This window comes from Peromyscus leucopus, chromosome 23 (assembly GCF_004664715.2).
Source record: "Peromyscus leucopus breed LL Stock chromosome 23, UCI_PerLeu_2.1, whole genome shotgun sequence".
Classification (NCBI taxonomy): domain Eukaryota; kingdom Metazoa; phylum Chordata; class Mammalia; order Rodentia; family Cricetidae; genus Peromyscus; species Peromyscus leucopus.
Genome location: NC_051082.1, coordinates 31684564 through 31711092, shown reverse-complemented (window position 1 = coordinate 31711092; position 26529 = coordinate 31684564). Strand labels below are relative to the sequence as shown.

General features: G+C 47.4%; 1 protein-coding gene across 1 annotated transcript in view; it reads left to right on the top strand.

Annotated features, from left to right (window-relative positions):
- The window catches only part of Flt1 (fms related receptor tyrosine kinase 1), a 167845-nt gene that overhangs the window by 59039 nt on the left and 82277 nt on the right, over positions 1–26529 (top strand). Inside the window, exons 11-12 of the mRNA XM_028878044.2 lie at positions 14068–14182; positions 23016–23124. Of these exons, the coding sequence (XP_028733877.1) occupies positions 14068–14182; positions 23016–23124 (224 nt within the window). The remainder of the gene's footprint in view (positions 1–14067; positions 14183–23015; positions 23125–26529) is intronic.

Below are 26529 nucleotides of genomic sequence, written 5' to 3'. Positions count from 1 at the left end.
ACTCCACTCAGTGACCATCCTATTCATCCTTTCCCACCCTGGCAGGAAGTGGTTTTGCCCTACCCTGCACGGATAAGGCTGGGTAGGGCAGAACAGGCTGGTGAACCAGCTGCCTTTCCTGTAGTCCACACTCAATTCTTGGAATTCACTTGGCCCTTGATTTTAAAGAATAAAATAGGGTTAAGCCTCCTGGGCCAGGAGTGTTTGTCTGCTTGTCTGTGTGTGCATCAGATGCATGCAGTGCCTGTAGAGACCCAAAAAGGGCATCTCCTGGAACCTGAGTTTCAGATGGTTGTGAACCGTTGTGTGTGGGTGCTGGGCCTGAACCCAAGTCCTCTGCAAGAACAGCCAGTGCTCTTAACCACTGAGCCACCTGTCCAGCCCCAGGCATCGTTCTTGACGGCAAGTCCCGGATGAGCTTTGTCTCAGCACTAGTGACTCGCGTGGGAAGGGAGATTTAGAGAAGACTGTGCAGGGCAAAGAGGCTGGTCTCTGTATTGACCAGTGACAGACGGACAAGGAGTCCCTTCCTGGGGACTTGGGGTTCCCGAGAGAGGATGAGGAGAGGAGTTGGGTACTGTCTGTCTGCTCCCTGTCTTCAGATCTGTCCTCTCAGGAAGACTCTGGATGTTCAAAGGCTGCTTTTGCTTGCATGTGTTTCAGCACCGACAGGACCTTCGGGTACCGGACTAACAGATGTTTGAGCTCATTGTGTTAATCCCCACAGGCACAAGGTCGGGGTGGGCTTCAGTTGGGTTCTGACACATTCTGCTAGCTTAGGCCATCTACACTAGGAGCCAGAACAACATGGTTGTTTTAGGTGTGTTTTTTTTTTTTTAAAGTGTGTCTGGGTCTTTACTATAGGACCCAAGCCACTTTAATTCTCTATCGGCCATACTTTTTGGCAGCTCGCTACAAACTTAGACACACTCAGGGAGGGGGAAATCTCAGCTGAGTAGTAGTAGCCTCCATCAGGATGGCCTGTGGGCATGACTGTGGGACATTTTCCTCACTACTGATTGACATGGGAGGACCCAGCCCACTGTGGGCAGTGCCATCTCTAGGCAGCTGGGCCTGGGTTCTATAAGAAAGGTAGCTGAGCAAGCCAGAGTAAGCAAACCAGTAACAAAGGTCCTCCATGGTCCAGCTTCAGTTCCTGCGTGGACTTCCCTGCATGGCAGACTGACTTGTAAGCCAGATAAATCCTTCTCTTGCCCACAAGTTGCTTCTGGTCAGTATTTTATCACAGCAATAAGAGGGCTAACTGGCATAGCCGGGCGGTGGTGGCGCACGCCTTTAATCCCAGCACTCAGGAGGCAGAGCCAGGCGGATCTCTGTGAGTTCGAGGCCAGCCTGGGCTACCAAGTGAGTTCCAGGAAAGGCGCAAAGCTACACAGAGAAACCCTGTCTCGTAAAACAACAAAAACAACAAAAAAAGAGGGCTAACTGGGAGACCATCTAATGGTCACAGTTCCAGACTAATAAATAACATTGATCATGTGTAATAGACACAGTCACAGAGCATCCTAAGTTGGCCTCTAAAATAGAGAAAATGTTAGATAGCGTTGACTCCTTTGCAAAAATGTCATTTTTAAGAATCAACTGTGCTGGTCATGGTGGTGCACACCTTTAATCCCAGCACTTGAAAGGCAGAAGCAGGTGGATCTCTGTGAGTTTGAAGCTAGCCTATATAGTAAATTCCAGCCCAGCCAGGCCTATGTAATAAGATCTTGTCTTTAAAAAAAGGCAGTGATGGCCAATGACATGTTTTAGGAATTGCATCAGTATTACCTATATCACATAGATTGACTTTGCATGCCCTCAGTGTTCAACCCAAATGTGTATGTCCACCATCTCATACATAAATGTGCAGTAGCTGCTGGCCATGTTAAACATCACTCGTCATTTGATTGTGTAGGACCCAACTTGTTTGGTGGTTGCTTATTGGACAAATGTGTGTACCTGCAGAATATCTATTATGTACTATTGTGGAACTAGAGACCAAGCCATCAAGGAAATGGGTTCTATTCTTGGCACTGCCCCTGACCTCTGTGGGACCCTGGCCAGTTAGTTAATCTGAGCAACTTCCCCTCTGTAAATGGCAGTTCCTGGCTTCCCCTCTCCTCTCATTCCCAGGAATGGAGGAGCTCAATGAAAAAAAAAATCACTTTAAATAACACATTCACTGCAGTTGGAAGTTTTTCTGTGTCCCGCCAGGTCCCACAGCCACTCAGACCCAAGTAAACACACAGAGGCGTATATTATTTACAAACTGTATGGTCTATGGCAGGCCTCTTTCTAGCTAGCTCTTATATCTTAAATTAACCCTATTAAATTAATCTATGTATTGCCACATGTTCCGTGGCTTTACCTGCTTCCCATTACATGTTGCTCCTTGGGCGGCTGGCTCACATCTCTTCCCTTATGCCTTTCTTCTTCCTGTCTATCTGCTTGTATTTCCTGCCTGCCGCTAAGCTGCCTTGCCATAGGCCAATATAGCTTTATTTATCAGCCAATCAGAGCAACACATATTGACAGCATACAGAAAGACCTCCCACAGCAGTTCACCTTTCAAAAAAACAAAACAAAACCCCATGAAATAACATCCCAGCTGATGTGCATGGATAGTGCTGTCTTGTGGCTTATAAATGACTAATTACCTTGACCAGGAACTGAAGATTAATGACAAATGAACCGCATTTTAACTGATGAAAGAAGGATGCTTACGTAGGTAATATTCTGCCAAATAGAATGGTCTCTGTTATTTTAACACAAATAATTACCAAGTAAGAAAGAAGGAGATGGGGCTGTTGATGCTCAGTGGTAGAGCACTTGCCTAGTGTATATGAAGCCCCAAATTATACCGAGAGAGAGGGGGGGGTGTGCAGCCATCCCCCACCACCGATGTCAGCCCTGGTCCTCACTTCTGCTAGCCTAGACCATCTCTGGCAGCCACAGTTCAGCAGAGGCATCACCACTTTCTGTCTGGCTCCAAAATGTTCCCTGCTTTATTTGTTCTTTTTCCCATGAGCCCCCTCAGGATGGAAAATACAGCACTAAAGTCTCCACTTGTCGAAGGCTGTGGAGTACAATCATCTCTATGCCTCTCTTAGCTCTGCTGGTGGGTTTTCCAAGAAAAACTCAATTGGTCTGTGATGGACCCTAAAATCACTGTTTCTAAAACTCTTAGGTGGGTCACATATGGAGTCTAAACTAATTACGTATTTTAGAAGACAAGTAGAGAATTATAGTCCCTGCCACTCAGCGACACTTTGACACCCCATTCCTGAAATACTCCATAGAGGGGTTTGTGGGTGCACATCCAGAGCAAGCTCACTGGTTCAGGACTGAGTGAGGTTCGCCCTTCGCTCCTCGGGAGGAGGGGTGGCCTAGAGAACCGGGGAACGATGAGCCCCTGAGAAGCTGATCCTAATTGCTTCTCTCTATTGTTTACATCTGCACATCGGCAAGCAAAGCAAGCCGGGATCATTAGGGCTGTGTCAGGGATAGGTCATTCTGGAGAATCCTAGTTTGGGCATCAGGATGCAGAATGAACAAGACACAAACAAAACAATTGTCACCGGGAGTTAATTAGAAGTGTCCTCGAGGACCCAGCTGAATGGACGGCTGGCAAGAACGTCTGTTATTTTTCCGCCGCACCGCTTTAGGTCTTCTATTCGGCTTTCTTTCTTCAGGAGAGTTTGCGTAATTAAATTGAAAGAGTGCGCATGTCCCGCAGGCAAAATGTAGGTCAGATGTCTGAAGGAAGCAGTCATTTAAGAAAGCTGCATCCCGACAAATACGATCACTGCCCTCCTGTTTTAGTATCTACCGCATCCTTCTTAAAGAATCTGAAACTTTACAACCCAGTGTCTGACATACACTCTCTGCCGGGTGTGTCTAGGTATGCAGGCTCGAATCAGACATGCTGTGGGGATGTCTGATTTTAACCGGCCACAGACAAAACGTAGAGCTCAGTTTAGGACTTGAGAAGACCAGCTGCCCAGAGCAGGGCGTTGGAGAGCAAACTAAGCCATTTCATTCGGGAAACTTCTCAGTAGCCGGGAGCAAATGTTCACTTCCTAATGAGACACTTCTTGCGTTCTCTGGGGTAATTGTGGGATGAGGAAGCACATACTGCCCAACGTGAATGTCCAGACAACGGCGCTTATTAATATTTCCTACACAGTCCTGAGAACAGAAGAGCTACTTTATCTTCCAGACAAATGCCCCTTCCACTTGCCTATGCTTTATAAAAAATTTCTCTCTTTTCCCATCTTCATACTACTGTGGTGAACCCCACAAGTAATTGTTTCTAATGAATTAACTGTCTCCTATAATTGCTATCAAACATTTCATTATGTGTTTTAAATTAAGCCAGAAGGCTGTGTCCTAGGAAGTCTTTGCTGGATGGGTTTTATTGTGGTCTTTTCAGCAGGGGTTGATATAGTTTCCCAGGATTCATGGTAGCAAAAGACAGTGCCACACAATTTAAGAAAGTGCCTGAAGAGCATGGGCAGAGCCTTTCCGGTTAGCCTTGGCCACAGAGAGAGAATTTTAAATATGGGATGAGCATTTTTATTGTGAATCTGGAGACTGATAATCTGACTCAAGATCCTTAGCTGGTGGATGACAGACTGGATCGTATATCTGTGCTTGGATGAGAACATGCAGGAGCCGTCGACCTGGTGGATTTGGTTGTTGGAAGACAGACTTTAGTAGGCAGTTTTAATGTAACTCAATGCTACTTCAGCACAAAACCAGAACCTGGTGAATGGAGATGGGAGGCGGGGGAGGATGTGGACTGTAGCCTCAGTGGTACCCGACAGTGCACACCTACCCCAGCCCTTGCTTTTTACACTCCTTATAGAAGGCTCTTAAGGCAGTGCTCTACTGAGTTGTAGTAGGTTTGATTGGCATGGCCCTCTGGCATCAAAAGCTCTGTCCATCTCTTTCATGTGCATCCTCTCTAGTCCACAGAGCCATTCTCTGTGGGGGTTATGATTTCTTTCGTTTTGCTATAACAAGCCCGAAGCTCAGAGTGTTTCTCGGGTATTTTCAGATTATAGAATAAGAGGAAACGTGTGTGAGCAGCAGGTCTGAATGAAATGAAGCCCAGGGGAATAGTGAGGTGAAGAGTTAATGAATCCATTTGTCTCCTTTTCCCTCATGACCATGGCTCTCTGTGGGTTTCTCACTGTGCAGGGGCAATCGATCTCTGACAGAAAAGCTTCATCCTCTCATTTACTGTTCAGGATGAATGTTCTGGACTAGCAAGCCCTCAGCCCCCCACAGGCCATGTCCCTGTTTCCACTTCATTATTATTTCCATTCCAGGACTGCATTAGGTCTCCGTGGCCTATGTCTATTATCAGGCTGAATGAGTGAAATGGGTCCGTGGTGGGTGGCTAATGGCTGGCACAGCATTTTAGAGGAGTGGGCACGCCAAAGGTGGAAGCTAGGCCCCAAACATGGTGAGCGAGCCCTGGAATATCGGATGGAGAGGGACAGTGAAGGGACAGGTGTGACTGAGGTCTAGTTAAAGAGGGCACACCTGAAAATTAATTTGTCCGGCTCCAGGGGAAAATAAAAGGTGCCCTAAGAAAGGCAAGCTTTGCTACAACCTGAAAGTTTGGGAGTGGAGCTGTCAATCACTCAGCCTCCCTCCCCTGGCCAGTGCCCGGGGACTTCCGCTGTCTGTTGACCAGAAGTCCCCCTTGTCACTTCCTCCAGGTGGCCTTTTACAGACTAATTACTAGTGCTCATATGAGCATGTGGCATGGGCACCGGACCCCTGAAAAGGCCTTTCGAGTCTGCGAACCAAGACTGAAATCGCATGGGTGAACATTAGCCCCCATCTGAGGCTGTCAGTGGTCCCCTTTCCTGGCCCCATCGCTGGGGGTGATGCCAAATGGTCACCTGCCTCTGCATTCTCGGCAGTCTGCCTTTCGGAGTGTGCAAAGGCCCTTGGCCAAAGAGAAAAACAAAGCAATAGAGTTGATTTCAAGCCACACCATCAGCAATAGCTTCTAGAAAACATTCGGCTTAGGATTCCATTTAATGTTCTCTGTGGATACCAGTATTCAAGCCCTTATCAAGAGGGTGTGGTAAGCCTGGCGGTGGTGGCACACGCCTTTAATCCCAGCACTCGGGAGGCAGAGGCAGGCGGATCTCTGTGATTTCGAGGCCAGCCTGGGCTACCAAGTGAGTCCCAGGAAAGACACAAAGCTACACAGAGAAACCCTGTCTTGAAAAACCAAAAAAAAAAAAAAAAAAAAAAAAAAAGAGGGTGTGGTAAACCTAATGTGTGGTATACTTGTATTATCTCATCTAATTATCAAAGCACTTCTGGGGGTGGGGTGGGGGAAGAGATCTTATCATCACTAGTTTTTAACTCAGGTCCAGAGTTCAAGGACCTTCTTGGGAAACAGTCCTGGTGATATGCCAGAAGAAGATACCAATGAGTGGTCTGACATGATGAATATGAGGAGCTTCTTTGGTGGAAGTTGCCTAGATCGTTTAGGGTACCCCTTAGGCAGCCCCGGGGTGGCTCTCTGCAACCACTCACCCACCCCCAAAAGGTGTCAAACACACTAGGAACCTGGGCGGACTGATCATCAACCATCTCGTAAGATGATCCCTGCCGTTGGGCAAATGTTCTCCTAAGAAGCATGCTTTTGTCTTTGAACAAGTCTCTGACAACTAATTCCCAAAAAAAAAAAAAAAACGGGACCAGAAATGACACGTAGCTTCCTCGGTTGCTTAGGAGTTTAGAGGGTTGCAGCGGCTGTGTCTGCTGTGGCCAGCTCTTCCTCAGCTCCGGAGCGCCCACTGACCCTGGTCCTGTGTAGCCCTCGGTAGCTCTCAGCTCTCGGCGTTTTGCTTGTGCGTTCTGCTATTTCTCCATAAATTTGACTTGTCTCTTTGATGGACACAGCCACCCTTCAGTAAAAGAAGGAAGCAAAAACTGTGTGCTTCTGTCAAGAGACATGGGAGGGAACGTGCATGAGGGGGAAAAAAGTAATTTGAATTAAAACGGTGTTAGTGAGTGTGAGCCAGGACTTCTGGCCACGCCTGGAGGCTGGAGAAGAGGAGCAGCGCTCCATTTCCTGCCTTTCATTCGACCTGAAGATGCCTCTTCCACACATCAGCATCCCTGTCTGCATTGAGACTGACCAGGAATATCCCCTTGTCAGGCACTGACCTCCAACCTGACTTTATCCAGCTCCCCATCAGATCCTGTCGTCACTAAGATCTGTCACTGTGAGTGGATGGTCACTGATGGTGTGACATCGTGATTAGTTTGAGAGGTGGTTTGAGGTCATTGGATGGTCACTAGTGGCCCTCTTTTCAGCACATTTGAGGTCAGTGACCTATGGCAGTTTGGTGCCTGATGAGTGTAGGCCCATCTCCAGCTAGGCCATCCTTCTGGGACTCAGTCTCCTTACTGGGCAGCTCACTGAGCCTAGGTGGACGCTCTGGACAGCGAGTTACAATGTCTCTGCTCCTACTTGGCTCTCAGTGCAACCAGAGGACAAGTGACATTCCCAGTCTGCTTCCTGTGCGCCAGCACGAGGCTAAGCCTGTTGTCTAAATTAACTCACTCAGGAGCACTGTGATACTTACTGATGTCAAGGGGATCGTCTCTGAATTCTTTCTGTTTGCTTTTTAATACCTGTACCAAAACTAGTGAGCCAGGGTAGCGTGGGGTTGATTCGCTGCCGTTTGCAAGAACACATCCGTTGCCGCCGAATCAGAGGTGGTTCAGATGAAGAACTCCGTGAGAGCAGGAGAGAAGGAATAAACGTTTGCAAGACTGAGAGCTGGGAGATGAAAACCAGGCCGAGACCCGAGGAAAGGGGCTTTTCTCTGGCTCCCTGGGGCACAACAGGTAGACTCCTCAGCCATGTTTCTATCACGTGAGGGTTTCGGGGCTGGTTATTCTAACATCTCTCGATGTTGGCCAATGACAGAAGACCAAGCAGAATTTGTTACAAGTGATTTTTGTCCTCTGTGACCCAAAGACAAAATTTTGAAATCATTTAAGAAAGCCAAAGGATCAACCGTCCTTAACGGTTTTTCTGTGGCCATCATTCCCGTGGTCAGACTTCTGCTGCCCGGGGGGAATGACCTAAAAGGCCACCTTACACCCCAAGCCCGGTACAACCAGGACTCTGTGCCCTACTGTGTAGCACGTAAGCTGTCTTCCTTTCTGCGAGAACAAACCACAATGATAGTCTGACATGTTCTTCACTGAGCCACGCCCTTCCTGAGTGGGTTAAAGGATATTATTGGGAACCACTCCTGACATTTCCTTAAAGATCTCTTATTTAAAATCACCCTTCCTTGGCTGTCCAGTCTTGCACTAAGAGGAAAAATGAGTGAACAAAATAAGTGTTTTCATTGAGGTCCCTATCTGGGTGTAACGCTTTTGGCCTCCGGGTCCACCCAGGCGTTGGGCTGAGGAGCCCTGATCCTGGTGTAGACTCGGGGAGACCCCGGAAGTGGGGGATGGGAGCTGTCGGAGCTCACACTGTAAGCTGGGTGCAGGGGCCAGCATGAGGACAGGCCTGAGTGTGAATGGACCACAGGGCCTCTAGAGCAGGAAGCCGGGCAAGCCAAGGCACTCACGGAAAAGCTCTTATCTAAACAGGGGTGGCCCAGGACTCTGGATCCCCTCCACCATTGTCCAAGGAGCTGACCCAAAGCTTACCTACAGTCCCCCAAACGCTCGTCACGGCCCCACCCCCTCATTGAGACAAGAAGTAATTTTCAGTATGGCCTCTAAGGCGTCACAAGGTCTCTCAATAAAGTCCCCTTGGCCTGACCCCATGACCACCCTGAAGGCCCAGGCTCTCTTCCTGAGCCAAGGGAGCAGGAACCATTTTGTCTAAACACGCCTCCAACCCCGCACCTCTTCTGCCAGCCTCCTCTCCACGGAGCGCTTCATTTGTTTTGAGAGCCCGTGAGGAGGGGGAAGAGCACTGGCAGAGTCCATCAATCTGTTGCTTCAGGCTTGCTATCACCAGTGTTTTGACACAACACCCACGGTAGCAGTGAGATGTTTACATCAGACCCTCCTGCAGGACGGAGGCCGCCATGGCGACCTCCACCAGCCGGGCCCTTGGGTGTGCCGTCTGGCCGCCCTCCAGGCAGTTTTTCTCTTCCTTTCTGGTTTTTGTTTTGTTTTGTTTTACAGACGTTTTGCAGCTTCAGTCTTCCCAGTGTTGCTTCGCTGCCCTTTGGTTTCCTAACTTGAAATGATTCTGGTTTTGTACAGTCTAACCATGGTTAGCACGAGCCATGAAACCTCATTAAAATCAAGCAGATGAGCTCAGCCCATGCCCATCCTCACAGTTCACCGTCAGGAGCAGAATCGAAGAAAGGAGGAGAATATTGGATCTGGGGGCTTTGAAGAACTTTCTAGAACTTGCTTTTTCTTCCTTGATAAGTTTTAGATACATATTTAATACACTGGGCAATGATTCAGGCTTAATATAGGCATTCCGTAGGTATTGGGGTACTCAGCTCTGCTCCCTCTATCCCTACTCTGGGGGTACTCAGCTCAGCACTGCCCCCTCTATCTTTACCCTGGTGTACTCAGCTCAGCCTTGCCCCCTCCACTCCTGCCGCAGGGGTACTTAGCTCAATACTGCCCCCCTCTATCTTTATCCTGGTGTACTCAGCTCAGCACTGCCCCCTCCACTCTTGCCGCAGGGGGTGCTCTTTAAAGTGCTGGAGTCGCATTAAACTAGGTGGACTTGTGACCGCTCCTCTCATCCCTGAGACGGTCCCCCGACTTCTCGAATGAGAGGACCGCTTCTTCAGTGGCTAAAGCCCATGCAGCTCTCCGCCTTCTGACTCCAGCAGACACAGCAATCCACGCTCCAAAGAAAGGCAAGACTAGACCCAAGTTATCGATGGGAGGAAAGACGGGAGGCCTGAGGAAATCTGAAACTCAAAGTTGTCCAGAACCAGCGTAAAAGACAATGCGCAGGTCCTCCGGGGTGCACACTCTACACCATACTTGTGAGTGTTAGAGTCACGGGAATGGACTTGACTTCAGGAGCTGCAGAATTTGTCAGCTCAGTGAGCAATAAATAGATAAGGTGAAACTGGAGCCAGGAGGCGGTGGCGCACACCTTTAATCCCAGCACTCGGGAGGCAGAGGCAGGCGGATCTCTGTGAGTTCGAGCCCAGCCTGGGCTACAGAGCGAGATCCAGGAAAGGTGCAAAAGCTACACAGAGAAACCCTGTCTCGAAAAACCAAAAGAAGAAGAAGAAGAAGAGGAAGAAGAAGAAGAAGAAGAAGAAGAAGAAGAAGAAGAAGAAGAAGAAGAAGCAGCAGCTGACCATGTCATGGAGGCAGGGGGTGGGGGTGGGGGGACCTTCAAAAAAGGCAAAACTCCCCAGTGTCATAATGGTATTAATAAAGAGCTGAAGGCATTCTTGACACACACAGAGAAGCATTGGGGGGCTGAGAAGATGGCTCAGCCAGGAAAAGGGGCTTGCCTCGCAGGCCTAACCTCCCGAGTTCAATCCCTGGCACCCATGTAAAAGCAGAAGGAAAGGACGGACTCTGTATAGCTGTCCCCTGACCCCCACATGTGCCCTGTGGCCTGCGCTCGAGCAAACTCCAACATACAATAGCTAATAAACAAATGTACAAATCCATAAGTAGATGAATAAATAAGCTTCATTTTTTTTTAAGAGCCCCAGAGCACAGTGACCTCTTGGTACATGATGAGACTCTGTGGGTGTCACACTACACGCGGTGGGAGGGTTAAGTGTGATTTTCGGAAATGAGCCCGAAGGGAACACAGGTTCTGTGGGCCGCAGTCCAGTCCAGTCCAGTCGGGACGGGAGCTTTGCCTTGCATGGCTGGTCTCTGTTGGGGGTTATACGAGAGCCAGGAGGGGACAGGGTAAACCCATCCCCACAAAGAAACCAGCCTAAAACACCGAGGTCTCCGTCGTCTGCAGAGAGGGCAGCAGTCGTCACTGTGTCCAGGGAATGGCTCTGGAGCGAGGAACTTGGAGCAGCCCCACGTGCAGTCAGTCAGACTGGCATGGAGAGCCCAGCTCCGTTATGCCGGCCCCTAATTGGCTGACTTCTTTTAATTTATTTATACCGGTCTCCGATCCTCACGAAGTTGTGCAGCCCCAGAGCAGCGGACAGAGGTGACAGGAACCCATGCTTGCCCCCAGAATTATTTTCCTCTCGTTGGTTATAAATACCTCCGCCCCATTGTGCTTGACACGCTGTATGCAAATAGAGGCGGGAGTCCTGCTGCTCATTAGGAAAAGACCGGGGCTTGGGGTACTGCAGAGGACAGAGCGAAGCCGGGACGGTGGCCTTGTCCAGAATAGTGCATGGGAGCTTTCTTATCTCTCCGTGGCAGGAGCTGCCGGGGGCTTCCTGTGGGAAGCCGAGGGCAAGCTCTGCTTTCCTCTTCTTGTTCGGCTTCCGCCTCCCTCAGGACTGTTCCCAGCACCGTGGTTATCTTTGTATCTTCAAACATGGCACAATCTACTTCCTCAAGAGCTTGATGTATTCTTAAGACTTAGGCAAGCGCCCCTCCCCCCCCCCGCCTCCCCCCCCCAGTCTCTTTTCAAGTGTGTTATAGAGGCAGGTCCTCAATGACATTCTATTTTTGTGGTGCAGCGACAAAGAGGGAGAAATAATAGCCCCTAAATTAGAAAAGAGCCACGGGACCTGTCCTTTTCATTCGGGGGACCCGGCAAGCCAGTGGAGTCTACAGTTTCCCCAGGCGGGCTTGAACCTGGGTAAATGCCCTTAGAGGCAGGGGTGGCGGTGGGGGAAGGGGTCGGAGGCCCGTGGTCCCAGGTGAGCTGAGGCGACTCTCTTTCCCCTGGGAAACGACTGGGCTTCCTTTACTCAAACGTATTTCTTTATATCTCCTGAGGATGAAGTGTAACAAATTTTAAGATCTTTGAGGAAGCCTCTCCTCGTCTTTTCCAATCAATGCTTTGGGGGCACAAAAGAAGGTACCCGAAGCCTTCTCTTGCAATCGGGAGAGAACCTGAGTGAGGGCGCATGAGCAAGTCCAAGCCAGGGTGGATACACAGACTGCGCATGCTCCCGTGTGCACCAAGGCTGTGGCAAGGGTGGGCAGTCACTCACTCGCAGGTCGCGACACCAATGCTGCAGCCTAAAAATCGGAATATCGATCATGAAAACAAGGGGACGTGACATTTATATAATCATCTTGGAACTCTATTGCTAAAAGGTTTCTAACAGAACGGGAAAATGTGTATTTTCTCCTTGGTTCTGTTTCGTTATACTAATCAGTGAGAGCAAAAATGTTCACTTCTGCTACCTGGCGATTACAAAAACCAGTTAGCAGAAACCAGAAACCTCATAAGCGTTCTAAGGAAGGATCAGCCCTGGTTCTTTTTTATTTTAAATCTTTGTGTTTAACTATAAGGTGGTTTTTGTGGTGGTGGTGGTGTTGGTGTTGGTGGTGGTGGTGGTGGTGGTGGTGGTGGTGGTGGTGGTGGTGGTCATGGTCGTGGTCGTGGTCATGGCTGTGGTGGTAGGAATTGAGACATTTGGAGAGATCGTAGCATATGGACCTGGCACAGACATTCAATCCTTGAACCTAGTTCTAAAAGTGGCACTGTGGTTGTAATAGAAGATGTGTATATTCTTTAGCGATCCTCACTGAAGCATGTATGTCCAACTATGAAAACTGGGCCGGGGGGGGGGGGGGCGGGGGCATGGCTCAGTGGTCAAACACTCATGTAGCCTGAGGCCAGGGCTCCATCCTTAGGAACACACACACACACACACACACACACACACACAGAGAGAGAGAGAGAGAGGCAAATAAATAACATAACCATATCTTTATGTAGTGGTGGGATAGGCTGGGGACTCAGGAACAGGAGACTATCCCGGGTCATATAAGGGAAGGGGGAGAGCCTGAGCCCACAGACATTAACCTGGAGAACTTCCCAGAGCAAGGCCCCTGACAGATCTCCTGCCCTCTCTGGCCCTGTCTCTCTCACTTGCTGTATTCCCACCTAAGTCATCACTGCTCTGGGCTGCTCAGGACTCCCACTCACGCCTTCTAGAAACGGGTTTAAAATTCCTCCTCGTTCTTCTGCCCAAGTCCTGTTCAAATTGTGACCCACAAGCCTTCTCACCAAAAGTTCTAGACCAGCTGGTGGTAAGAGTACAAGACAATAAATTGCTTTAAAGGGGGGGGGGAGCTCGAGAAATTTCTCAGCAGCTAAGAGCACTGGCTGCTCTCCCAGAGGACCTGGGTTCAATTCCCAACACCTGTAACCATCCACAACTCTGGCTCCAGGGATCTGATGCCCTCTTCTGGCCTCCACAGGCACAGGCATATGCATGTTACACAGACCCATGCAGGTAAAACACCAATCCAAGTAAAATAAAATAGATAAACCTTATTTTAAAAATTAAAAGAGAGAGTCACAGACTTTAAAAATCAACACTGTTACCACTTTCCTTTGATAATTAAACACCTGAAGCCAAGAAGTTAAGACCTTGCTCTGATAACACCAAACTTGGAGAGAAATTAGCTAAATTAAATCAATGACTCCAAAATGTTTGTTTCCATGGATACTTACTTAGCTCTGGGTGGGGGGGGGGGGATTATCTCACTAAATATTATGACTTACAGCCACCCTGCATAGATAGATGTGACAAGCCACTATTATCTCAGGGTCTCCATTCATTAATGTAACACCCCACACCACCATCACCCCACACACGTTTGCATGTTACTTCCACCCACGAGGAGCTAACTAAAACCCAGGCATCAAATATCCCAACATGTATTTTCTTTACTATTTAGATCAGGGAAAATGTATGATAGCACGCTTTTGGAGCATCTCCCTACTAGGTAGATACGGTTGCTATTTTTACTTCCTAAATATGAGGAGAGGGCTTCAGACAAAGACTCTCTCAAAGTCTGTGGCCTTCTCCCTGAGGACTTTTCCCCCGTCTCCGTCTCCCTTGTTGTGGCTCACTGTTCTGTGCTGAAGGCAGCGTGGTGATGACTTCCTCTTTTTTATAGGTATGACTTGTGTTCCGAGAGTGAAGAGTCCTTCATCCTGGATCCTGACAGCAACGTGGGAAACAGAATTGAGAGCATCACTCAGCGCATGATGGTCATAGAAGGAACCAATAAGGTACCGTTTGTATGAAACGAGTGTGGGGTTAGTCTCGAGACACGCTCTCGGCTCCTGACTCCGAGTTTATTAGACCCAGAAGCAATTAAAAAATTCAAACTTCAGGGAGAACGAGAATCTCTTAGGTGTGTCTTCCTGAAACCATACATTAAGATTATTCAAGGTGTGATACTTCCCTGACTGAATTCTTCAGACTCCTGAACCTCCCTTCTTCCTTTCCCCCATGCATATGTCCATGCTTGTGTGTGTGTGTGTGTGCCATGTGTGTGCAGTACCCTCAGAGCCCACATGAGGGTGTCAGACTTCCCTGAAGCCAGAGGTACAGGTTGTGTGTGTGTGCAGTACCCTCAGAACCCACATGAGGGTGTCAGACTTCCCTGAAGCCAGAGGTACAGGTTGTGTGTGTGTGCAGTACCCTCAGAGCCCACATGAGGGTGTCAGACTTCCCTGAAGCCAGAGGTACAGGTTGTGAGCGTCCTCTCTCATCCTCCCATGTGGGTGCCGGGAACGGGAATTGAACTTGGGTCCTGTGCATGAACAGTACATGTCCTTAAGCACAGAGCCATCCCTCCAGCCTGGAGAACTCATTCTTAAGAAACACCAGGCCGGTGCACATCAGTGGCTCCCATCCCAACTAGACATTTGAGCCTCTACATCTTTGGGGTGGGACCTGGAGTCCACACAAGTGCTGGGATGAATACCACGCACTACCAGGTGATTCCAGCCTACAACGGTGCCTGGGTTCTGTTGGTGTACAGAAAGTGGAATCCTAGGAAATAAAAACTAGTACAAGGCTTCAACCCAAAATTCAACATTTCTGTCTCATAAAATATCATCTGTCCTTGTGTTCCCACCAGGTGAAGTCTAGGCTGGGGTGCAAACACATATCGTCTATCCAGGTTCCCCAAACTAACTGGTCTGGTGTGTATTTCCCCTTCCACTCTTGTACAATCTGCTTCCTCCTTTCCCCTCTGAGCCTGCGAAAGAGCTGGCACCCTGTGAATTAGAAGGCCCAGTGGGCCTGTGAATCACGAAGCTTTCCCCCTTTGAAGCAAGGAAGGATGTCCTTAGAAAGCAGGTATTGGTGGGCATGAGGCTAACAATGCTCTGAAAAACAAATCAAATAGCTCCTGCCCAACTTCTATTTACACATGCTTGTCTTGATCTGAAGTAGAGGTTGTTCTATAAATCCCACTGTTTATTCAAGTAGGGTTATACTTAAAATATCCATGTATTCTGCTGTGCCCTTGAATTAGAGAATGAAATGCAGATATAACATTCTCTATAGAGGATTCAAAAACAATAAATGAATTCTGCATTCTTCTTTTCTCTTGTAAAGACTTATTTGTTTTTATTTTATATGTATTCGGGTTTTGCCTGCATGTGTGTATGTGCACCACAAGCATGCAGTACCCTTGGAGGCCAGAGGAGGGCGCTGGATTACCAGAAACTAGAGTTACTGATGGTTGTGAGCTGCTGTGTAGGTGCTAGGAACCGAGCTTGAGTCCTATGCAAGAACAAGTGCTCTTTACCACTGAACCATGGCTCCAGATGCCCCCACCTCCCACTTTTGTATTTCTTCTCCTCTCTCTCTTTCTCTCTCTCTCTCTCTCTCTCTCTCTCTCTCTCTCTCTCTCTCTCTCAAAAACAGGGTCTATTCTAACCCTAGCTGATTTGAAACAAACTCACAGAGCTCCACCTGTCTCTGCCTCCTGAGTTCTGGGATTAACAGTGTACCCCACCCCAGCCAACCCTACATTTTTCAGTCTCTAAACCTTTCTGAAGACGCTAATGTCAGCATCCTTTATTTTTTTTTGGCAAGCCAGAGTGGTTTTCCCCATTTTAAACTTGGACAGCCCAAAGCCACACAGCATAAAAGGGTAAAGACATTCAAACCAAAGTCTCTTGATTCAAAACTCTGTACTCTCGTGGCCAACTAAGCCAAAACAATTAACAAGTCCATTTGTGTGACACTACCAACAGCCACTTGCTAAGGACTTGGGGTTTTGTTTTGTTTTGTTTTGTTTTTGACACAGCAGTAGTTGGGTGGTTTATAGCCTGTCCTCCAGCAGCATCTAGCCATTGGTGAAAGACTTTAATGACCAAGTTAGATGAGAGGGAAATCTGTAAACTTGCTTGTTTGGTTTGGGTAGAGACTGTTCACAAACACTGGAGAGCAAATTAGTGCTGTCACAAAATCCGAGCAGATTTCCCAGGTGACATCACTGGCCTCCTTTCATTTGTCCCTTCTTCCTGGCCACACCGGCAGACTCACAAAGAGAACTCATGAGTGTGATTTCAGGGGGATTTCTAGTTTGTTTTCTCACCACAAAAATATAAGGTGAGCAATAAAACTGAATGGGATAACACTGGTTGAGATTCCTGAACTCATGTAGTTACCTGACTCCATCTATAATGCCTGCTAGTAAAAAAATCTGGTGAAAGCAAAGTAGACTCTTGGCTGAGATAAAAAAAAAAAAAAAAAAAAAAAAAAAAAAAGTCTACCCCAATTTTCCGCTTGGGCTGGACATAAATGCATCGTCCTGTAGTTGTGTAGTTAAGCTAAAGATTTCCGATATGAAGTTCTGTGCACAGTTGGCATTTGTATCGCCTGGCCCGCGTTCAGGAGGCACAGGGTCAGATTCCTCCTCCTTCCATCTGGATAGCCAAAGATGTCCACATCTCTCAACTCCTCCAAAGAAATGGAGTTAGCGGTGTTTATCCTCCCTAGCTTCCTGTGGTAGGGATGAAATGGCCTGGGGAGGAAGCCCTCTACACACAGGACTTCAACAGCATGACTACCACACACTTCAATAGTCTTCATAATGGAAGTGGAAATAAACAGAGTGCAGATCCTTCAGGCAATTGCTGATACCATTATGCTAGAAATAGTTGATTTCGTGTTCTGGGTTTAGGAGAACTTACTGCTTTTAGTTTTAGCATTAATTAATATATGTTTGTGTTGGGGGGAGAAAAAGCTATCCTTCATTTGACAGTTACAAGCATGGTTTTGCGGTTTCTAAATTGCATGCAATGTTCGTTGTTTGGTTGGTTGTTTGGTTGGTTGGCTGGTTGGTTGGTTTTGTTGTTGTTTTTGAGACAGGGTTTCTCTGTGTAACAGCACTGGTTGTCCTAGAACTCACTTTTAGACCAAACTGGCCTTGAACTCACATAGATCCATCTACCTCTGCCTCCAGAGTGCTGGGATTAAAAAGGCTCGCAATATTCTTTGCAATTTAGACCGTTTGCTGCTTTGGTACAGTTTGAAGTACACTAAAGTCCCACAACAATTGCTCATTCACAGTCATACCACAGCTTTGCCCAGCAATACTCCTCTGTGGATTGGTGCGGGTGGGGGAGCTTTCACACTGGGAGCCTTGGGGAGTGTCGGGAGTTTTTGGGTTTTTTTGTTTTGTTTTGTTTTGTTGTTGTTGTTGTTTAGGTCAGTGAAGGGTATAGAGGGAAAGAAAATTCCAAAATTCAATTTCCTTGTTGGCAAGTTTTGGCCCACATTTGTAAGTGGCTAAAAGCAAGTGTTGAATTTTCATGTTGCTCAAATGAATTGCCAAGTCTGGAGGTTTGTGGGTCTAAAATCAGAAGTGGGCAGAACCCTGTGTTGATTTTGTAAGGCTGGAGAATGGGGACAGTCTGGCTGCAATAGTGACATTGCTGGGGACTTGTGTGAGGGGACAGAAGGAAGTGTCTAAATATCCTGAGACAATCCCATGGTATATACAGTCATACGAACCACAGAACTATGGCTTGTGGTCCAGTTCCCACACAGCCCCTGGTTCTGTTTTCCCATCACATCTTCAGATTAAAATCACCATTCCATAAATAGATAAAAAAAAAAAAAAAAAAAAAAAAAAAAAACCTTGTTGTGGAATATTTGTTTACGCTGTGAAGATGTGTCTTTGCCAAGGCGCCTTCTGATTGATTTAATAAAGAGCTGAATGGCCAATAGCTAGGCAGGAAGAGGTCAGCGGGACTTCCAGGGACAGAAAGGACTCTGGGAAGAAGAAAGGCAGAGACTTGAGGAGATCAGAAGAACAAGCAGGAAGAGAGGTAACAGCCATGAGTCACATGGCAGCACATAGATGAACAGAAATGGGCTAATCTGAGTTATTAGAGCGAGTTAGAAACAAGCCTAAGCTATAGGCTGAGCTTTCATAATTAAAAGAAGTCTTTGTGTCATTATTTGGGAGCTGGGGTGGGGGGGACGACAGAGAAAGACTGGTTACAAACCCTTGTTCTAGAAATTAGGCTGAATTCACATTACCTCTGTTCAGACTATTCCACGAGGCTCAAGCAACATTGTAACATTACTAAAGCTTCACAAACTGGAAGGAATGTGAAGAAATACAAGCTTATAGTTTTTTGGGGGCTTTTTTGTCTTTTTGTTTTTTGAGATAGGGTTTCTCTATGTATTCCTGGCTGTCCTGGAACTTGTTTTGTAGACCAGGCTGGCCTCAAACTCAGAGATCTGCTTGCCTCTGCATCCTGAGTACTGGGCTTAAAGACATGCACCACTCTGTCCAGCTTCTGGTGACAGTTTTGATGAGTATCCCTGGGTCATAGAAAAGGACCCCACAACAAGCACAAATCCTTTAAGAATGCAGAGTTATGCTGGACTGGAAACCTTATTGAAAAGCTGTCAGCCCCAAACTAGCTCACCAACACAAGGGTTTTTATCTGTTTTAATGCTGTAATTTGCGGTTCGTCCTCTATAGAAGGCCCCTGTGGACTTTCAGTTGGTGTGAAGGAGTTGTTATCTCTGACTGGGTCAAGTGTGTGGATCCCCTCATCATAGGCTAGCCTAGTGCTCTGCCTTCATGACTGGTCCCATTCTCTTCCGTTTGTTTTCATTTGTGGAGAATGAGAACTAATTCTGGAATGAATACGTCTTGAGATATCCCTCTAGTGTGCCCTAGAAAGTAAACAATTACAGCTCTAAATTCCTGTTACATCTCAAATCCTCAGCACTTTCTCTTCTAAAGTATGAAGGGGATAATTCGGTGCTCTGTTCTGCTTTTCCCTTTTCCCTGGTGGTTGTGAGCATCAATCAACACAGGGGACTCACGCAGCCTTGCTTACTGTCTCAGGAGAAGCTGTCTTCTAGTCCATCCAAAGGACGCTGAACACAGTCACACTTAAGCTCTTACCCCTGACCTGACCTGGCATATAGTCAGCAAATAGCTTTCATGGGGTTATGTTGTATGTGAGACAGGGTCTCACTATGTAGCCCTGGCTGGCCTGCCTCAACACGTAGACCAGGCTGGCCTCCAACCCACAGAGATCCACTTGCCTCTGCCTCCTGTCCCTGGGACTAAAGGCGTGTGCACCACCACGCCCGGCTGATATCTTTGATGTTATATGAAAAGATATTTAGTTTTATAACTTTAAAACATATTTGCTAGAAAAAGAGTATTCTAGAAGCGAAGTGACTTTTAGTAAAGTTTATCATAAGTCTTACATTTCACTTTATGGTAAAAAGTTTTTTCCTCCAGTTAGAACCTTCTCATTCACCAATCATTTCAAATCATACACTTAAAAATAAGTTTTCGATTTGTGTGAAATTCTATCCCAGAAGGAAAGCAGCATTTAGCTCCTGTCACCGATGGCCATGGATTAAAGGGGCTGCTTTCAAGGAAAATCCATTTCAAATGGTTTCAAAGACCCTTGTCAACAGCTTTTGTTACTCAGTGTTATGAGTTTGGGTGGGTGGGTGATCACAGATCAGAGAGTGTGGGTTCTGGGGTTCCCAGGCCTGTCTGTGGTCTCTGGTGTCTTGGGGTTCTTCATTTAGCCCCTAGAAGCCTTGATTGCCTTATTTGTCTAACAGACTGGAGTTCCCATCTCATAGGACTAAGATTAAATGAGATAATGCTGTCCAGTACGAGTATCCATGGCAACATAAAGACCCCCCACCACAAAGAAATAATAAACACTCCTGCCAACATCATTTCAACTTTAACAGAAACCATGGTGAGGTTCGGTTTTGGGGGATGCCTTCCTGTGTATAAGGTGCCTTGTTTTGGAAGGCATCATTCAGGCAAAGAAAAAGAATTTTTGAACTATATTTGTTTCTCCATGATAAACCGTACGACATGGATTCACATCACCCCTGGGCAGCTCAGCTTCATTCTCCGATTACACAGAAAAGTCTGACATATCCATCTGAGATGGTTGCAACCAATTCCAGACAATCTGGGCAGGCTTGCTTGTTTGTTTGTTTGTTTGACTTTATGTGTATGAGTATTTTGAGCATACATATGTCTGTACACCATGTGCATGCCTGGTGCCCATGGAGGCCAGAAGAGGGCATCAGATCCCCTGGACCTGAAGTTGCAGACCATTTTGAGCCACCGTGTGGGTGCTGGGAATCAAACCCTGATCCTCTGCAAGAGCAAGCGCTCACACCACTGAGCCATCCCTCCAGCTACACTGTGTGCAGCTCTTAAATGTGGCGAGCACACACGTGAAGGTTGACTTCCCCTTGCCACAAAACATACCTCCTCGGTTGCTCTGAATTCAGCAAAATCAAAGTCATTTTAACAACAGCACCACTAAGACTTACAGAGGCAGTTAGTGACTGTCTGAAATGTCAGTCTCAAGCCAGCAGACATGGGCTTCTGCTTACTTACTGGACAACAGTAAATCCAAGAATTTAAATAAGTCTACGTGGGTCCTTTAGGGTTAACAGTCAGAGCTTACTTCGTAAGAAAGTTGGCCTTATGCTAGCCGCAAGAGAGGAAGACAGTTCAGCCACTCGGTTCTGATCATCCTGTGAAGAGCTTGGACATGCCAGAGCCCGGACTCCCAAGACCACACAGGGGCTTGCAATGTCCTTGGTCATCTCTTTGTCCTTCCAGCTGCCACCAGCTAATGGTTCCCCTCACAGCGTACCCCCCCCCCCCCCCACCCCTCGCCCCTCAGCAAGCCAAGCTTGTCCTATGATAGCTTTCCACATCTTCCATCGCTCTTGTTAGTATGGATAATAATTAAGAAGGTGGCCATCAGCACTCATCAGCTCCCACGCTCCATTAAAATGAACAATCAAAATAAAGAAAGAGACAGCTGAACTTTCTTTTCAGACTCCTCTGCACCAGCCTTCCGCTCTGCGAAAGAGAAAGCATTTATCGGAACCTGACGTAGCGAATGGTTCCAAACACTTTTAAAAGTCGTTGGCTGTGGGAATTGCTGTACCCTCTCTGTCTTCCTATTGACACCCTGGCCATGCCTTCACAGCCCCGTGGTTAATGTCCAAAAAAAGTCACCTATTTCCACCCTCTTCGTTATCTAGAATTTCTATAACACACAGAGGATCTGTGCGTGGATATGATTAAGTGGATACGTCCAACGATCAGGAAACCATTGGGGGAAATGGAGAAAGGAGTTCACTGGCTGAAAACACTGAGCATACTTGTAGTCTTCTTTTCAGATTTACTTACTGTATTTTATGTGTAAGAAGTGTTCTGCTTGCATGTATGTATGTGTACCACATACGTGTCTGGTGTTCACAAAAGCCAGTAGCAGGCCGCCATTGGGTGCTGGGAACTGAACCCAGGTCCTCTGCAAGGCAACAAGTGCTCTTAACCACTGAGCCATCTCTCCAGCCCTTGTTTTTAGTCTTCTTGGTCTGTAGATTTAAACAGTGCCTTAATTTCTTAGAGGAGTTAAGAGACCACACATAAGGTGCCCACCATGTTGTGTAACCACTCAGAGAATGTTAAGAACCTTCTCCAAAACCAGTCGCTTATGGGAACCCTCGCTCAGGAAAGTGCCTGAGACTCATGTGGCATGATCTTTTTCATCAGCCCTATGAGGACATCAGGATATCTAACTCATCTAGAATCCTCAGAACAGCACCACAGGCCTGCAGCCCATGACCAGTCTAGGGCACAGGCCACGATTTCTAAGTAACTGGATCAATTTTTGTGTGTTTGTTTATAATCTGAAGTATTAAAAAGTACCTTAAAATTTTTTTTTTCATTACCTATTGGTAGAATGGTAGCAGTCTGCCCATATTTCCAATTTCTTCCTTTAAAGGAAACAGTGGATGTCTTTAAGCTGTCTAAATTTTCACCTCACTATTATAGTAGACATCATTTAGTTTGAAAAGTACTTTCAAGTTGATATCAACTTGACCACTGCCTGGGGACAGGCCTGCTAAATCACAGTGTGAAAATGTCAGTTTATATCTTCGTTTTCTGTAGACTGAAAATGTATAATCTGCAAACACACACACACAGACACACACACACACACACACACACACACACACACACACAGAGCTGTCTTAGCTTCTCAGCTTCCCGTCTCCTTCAAGACAACGGGGGCTGCCGACCACACCCTTGAGCATTGATGAGAAACGGCTGAACCACCTTTCCTTCTTCTGTCATGCCCACGTCACGCGCCCACACAAACGCCTCCTGTGACCAGCTGGCACCCATGCTTTCGGGTCACCCAAACAAGGAAAGGCCTGGGCCTCACCTGTCCCCCTCACAGATGGGAACTGACCACCTCATGGTGGGACGTGCAATCCCACACCTCAGCGTCAGGTCTCTGATTGTTATGCCAGCAGACTGAGATAAGCCTGAAACCCAGAGTCGGATGTCATGGGCTCCGGTCTCCTGAGGACCTGCTTTCCTGTTATTTTTCTGTTCGTGCTGGGGCTCCACAAGCAGAGAGCTCCAGGGTGGCTACCACGCCTGCCTGCAATGCCCTCTTTAAAGCCTACGTGAATGGAAGAGCTGAATCACGCCAGCCCGGTTGCTTAGGGCTGTTCCGAAAGTTCTCTGTCCCCTGGCTAAACTTTGTCTCTCTTTTCCAGACGGTTAGCACCTTGGTGGTGGCTGACTCAAGAACTTCTGGAATCTACAGCTGCAAGGCCTTCAACAAAATAGGGACTGTGGAAAGAAACATAAAATTTTATGTCACAGGTAAGCCATACTTGACTCCACCTACAGAGAGACTAGGCGGCCTCAGTCTCTCTTCAGCCCTCCTTGCTTTCAATGCCCTTGGTGATTACTTTTAACATTCCGTAGATGCGTCAAGCCATGAGTAAGCACCCCCATCCCTGCCCTCAGGAAGAGAATTCCACAACAGCATTGGCTTCTCCAAGGAGCCACTTCCCCGAATTCTCTCTCAGTTGTATCTGTGTCTCTTTCCTACACTGGATTCTAAATTTGGGGTCCTATATGCCCACTTTTGGAACCCCTTCGGGACCTACTCCTGGGTCTGACACCTGGCTCACCACCAGCCCTTGTGAGGGAAGAGGTGTTTTTTTTTTAAGTAATATTTATTTATTTATTTTAATTTTTATGTGTGCTGGTATTTGCATGTCTGTGTGAGGGTATCAGATCCACTGGAGTTTGAGTTACAGACAGTGAGCGGCCATGTGGGTGCTGGGAATTGAACCCAGGTCCTCTGGAAGAGCAGCCAGTGCTCCTCACCGCTGAGCCCTCTCTCCAGCCCCCGAGGTTAGAGGTTTTTGTTGTTATTGTTGTTTGGTTTTTTGGAGGAGGGATTGTTGTTTTGTTTTGCTTTATTTTGTTTTGGGTTTTTTTGATTTTGGTTTTGTGGGGCTTTTTTTTAACTGAGAAGTTCATAGTTGAAGTAGTTCAGACCTTTGGGGGACTGAGACGCTCCTGTCACAGTCCCGAAGCGAGCTTTTTTCCTTGTGATTAGTGGGCTATTTTGTCAGCATTTAGGGATTTTTTAATTTTAAACCCGATGGTCTCTGCAAATCTTAAAACCTGCAAGGTACATGAGTGGCAGGCCCTCCCTGTGTCCCTCCACGGGGTCAGGAAGGAAATAAGTAAACTCAGAGTCTCAAAACAATTGCCTGGCTCTACGCTCCCCCAATTTCTGAGGAAACCCGGGCAGTCTGCCAACCCTCTGGAAACTTCACACTGCATGAAGCAGGCTGCTGACACTGCCTAGAAGTCTCCAGAAAGAACTAAGCAGGACTAATTCCGTGAGACAGTTTGGGTTGTTTAATGGCAGGAGCCTGTGACCAGTGAGCCAAACCCTCAGGAATTCAGGTCATGGAGACACCCTGAAGGTCATTCTCATAGGTCAGATCTGGACAGTGCCCCTACATTTCCTGGAGAGAGAATGCCACAGCAAAGCCCCCCTAGACCGAGGCCTGGTTCCCACCTTCTCACCTTACAGGGACAGAAAGGTGTGGATCCTTTGTGTCCACTCCCAGCAGGAAAGGCCTTTGCTGGGGAAGGATTCTTACAAAGATTTCACTCAAATTAGTCTGCGAGTAAATTCAGGCCCTTCGGACTAACTAAACACAAAGGTTTGCATTGTTCTTGTGTTTAGCTGGAAACAGGTTTTTACAGTCTGAATCTGTAGTCCAAGCATGTGTGGTTGGGAAGATGGGAGATGGGACAAGGCCTTCTGTTTCGAACTTCCAGCACATCTGTGTTGAGCAGTCGACTAGCTGCAATGGTTGACAGCACTCACTGAGGAGCAGCCCATGTCAGCTCAGACCCAGGTCTGACGTCACACAGACGCTTTACCACTGAGCTATGCCCACAGCCCTGTGTTCAAGAGAAAAACAAAGAACACAGACAGACAGACAGACAGACAGACGACAGACAGATACACTCCCAGGAAGAAGGAGGCCATGTATCAGCTTGTGCATGTCCTAGAATCGCTATGCATCAGCAGCAGTGATGTGCTGTCTGCGTTTACCGTTTGGGATCACCGCTGTCCGGCAGATGGAAGGCACATCTGTAACTTAAGACTCTTCCGGGGGCTGCAGAAATGGCTTAGTAGGGAAGAGGACTTGTGCTCTTGCAGGAGACTTGGGTTTGGTTCCCAGCACCACACCAGGAGCTCACAACTGCCTGAACCTCCACTTCTAGGTGATCCCATTTCCTCTTCCTGGCCTCCATGGCAACTGCACACATATGTGCATATCCACAGACATATATACACATAAAATAGAAAGAAATGAAATGCTTTAAAATTTTTTCTAGTGTTCACTTATTCTGTAGAAAAACGTTTAGCGTCTGGGACATGGTGGCACAGGCCTTTAATCTCAGCACTTGGGAGGCAGAGGCAGGCGGATCTCTGAGATGGAGGCCAAGCTGGTCTACAGGACAAGTTCCAGGACAGCCAGGGATAAACTGAGAAACCATGTCCCAAAACAACCCCCATTAAAAACAAAGACTTTATTTAAGCCAGTGTATCTAAAATACTATATTCTATTTTTAATATGTAGTCAACATTTTGGGGATGGTCTTCCCGGTGATTGAACCTAAGACCTCACACAGATGTTTTACCACTGAGCTATGCCTACAGCCCTGTGTTCAAGAGAATAACAAAGAACACAGACAGACAGACAGACAGATACACACATACACACATACACACACATACATACATGCATGCACTCTCACCCCACTGCTCCGATTAAATTTTAATCAATTTAAAATAAGTGGTATAAAATTCAGGCTTTCACTCACACAAACCATTAGCCTGTCGTCCAGAGTCATGTGTGGCTGAAAGGGTCCCGTATTGTCTTGTCAGCTTTATGTTGTACTGTCAGCTCTAAGCCTCTGATAAAGAAAACAGAGCATGAGGAACAGCAGGCTGGGGGAGACTGAACAGAGAGACGGGGGAGGCTGGGCTCCCCCCTGTGTGTTCAAAGCCAAAGTAGAGTGTCACTGGGAGCCACAGACTCTCCTTTAGCTACAGTCTAAAATCATTCCACCAACCTTTCCATATGTTCTGACTTCTTTTTTTTTTTTTTTTTTTTTTTTTTTTGGTTTTTCGAGACAGGGTTTCTCTGTGTAGCTTTGCGCCTTTCCTGGGACTCACTTGGTAGCCCAGGCTGGCCTCGAACTCACAGAGATCCACCTGGCTCTGCCTCCCGAGTGCTGGGATTAAAGGCGTGCGCCACCACCGCCCGGCACATGTTCTGACTTCTTAGAGACACTTGTACCTTCATGGGGACCTCAAGGCCAGGCTAGGCTTGGAGTCCTGGGGCTGTTCAGGGCTGCCGAGCAGGCTGTAGCCTGCCTGGCTCGCCTCTCACTCCACCGCTGCGGGTGGGGGCCTGGACACATCCATGTCTGCTCCCCGACCCCTCACTGGGTCTTCCTTTGGGTCACTTCCTGTATGCTGACCCAGCGGTGAGAACACTGATGAATGATAAGGCTGAGGAGGCTGGTCCTCTGGTCCAGGAAGAGACTGAGCCCGTGTAGAGGCACACTTGGGAACCCTCTGTCTTCTTCTGGGAATTCTGAGACCCCTCCCGCCACAAGGCCCTTGAGTAGATAGGCTCAGGCTAGGCACATGCCTTTGGCCCATAGATGTTTCATGTGATA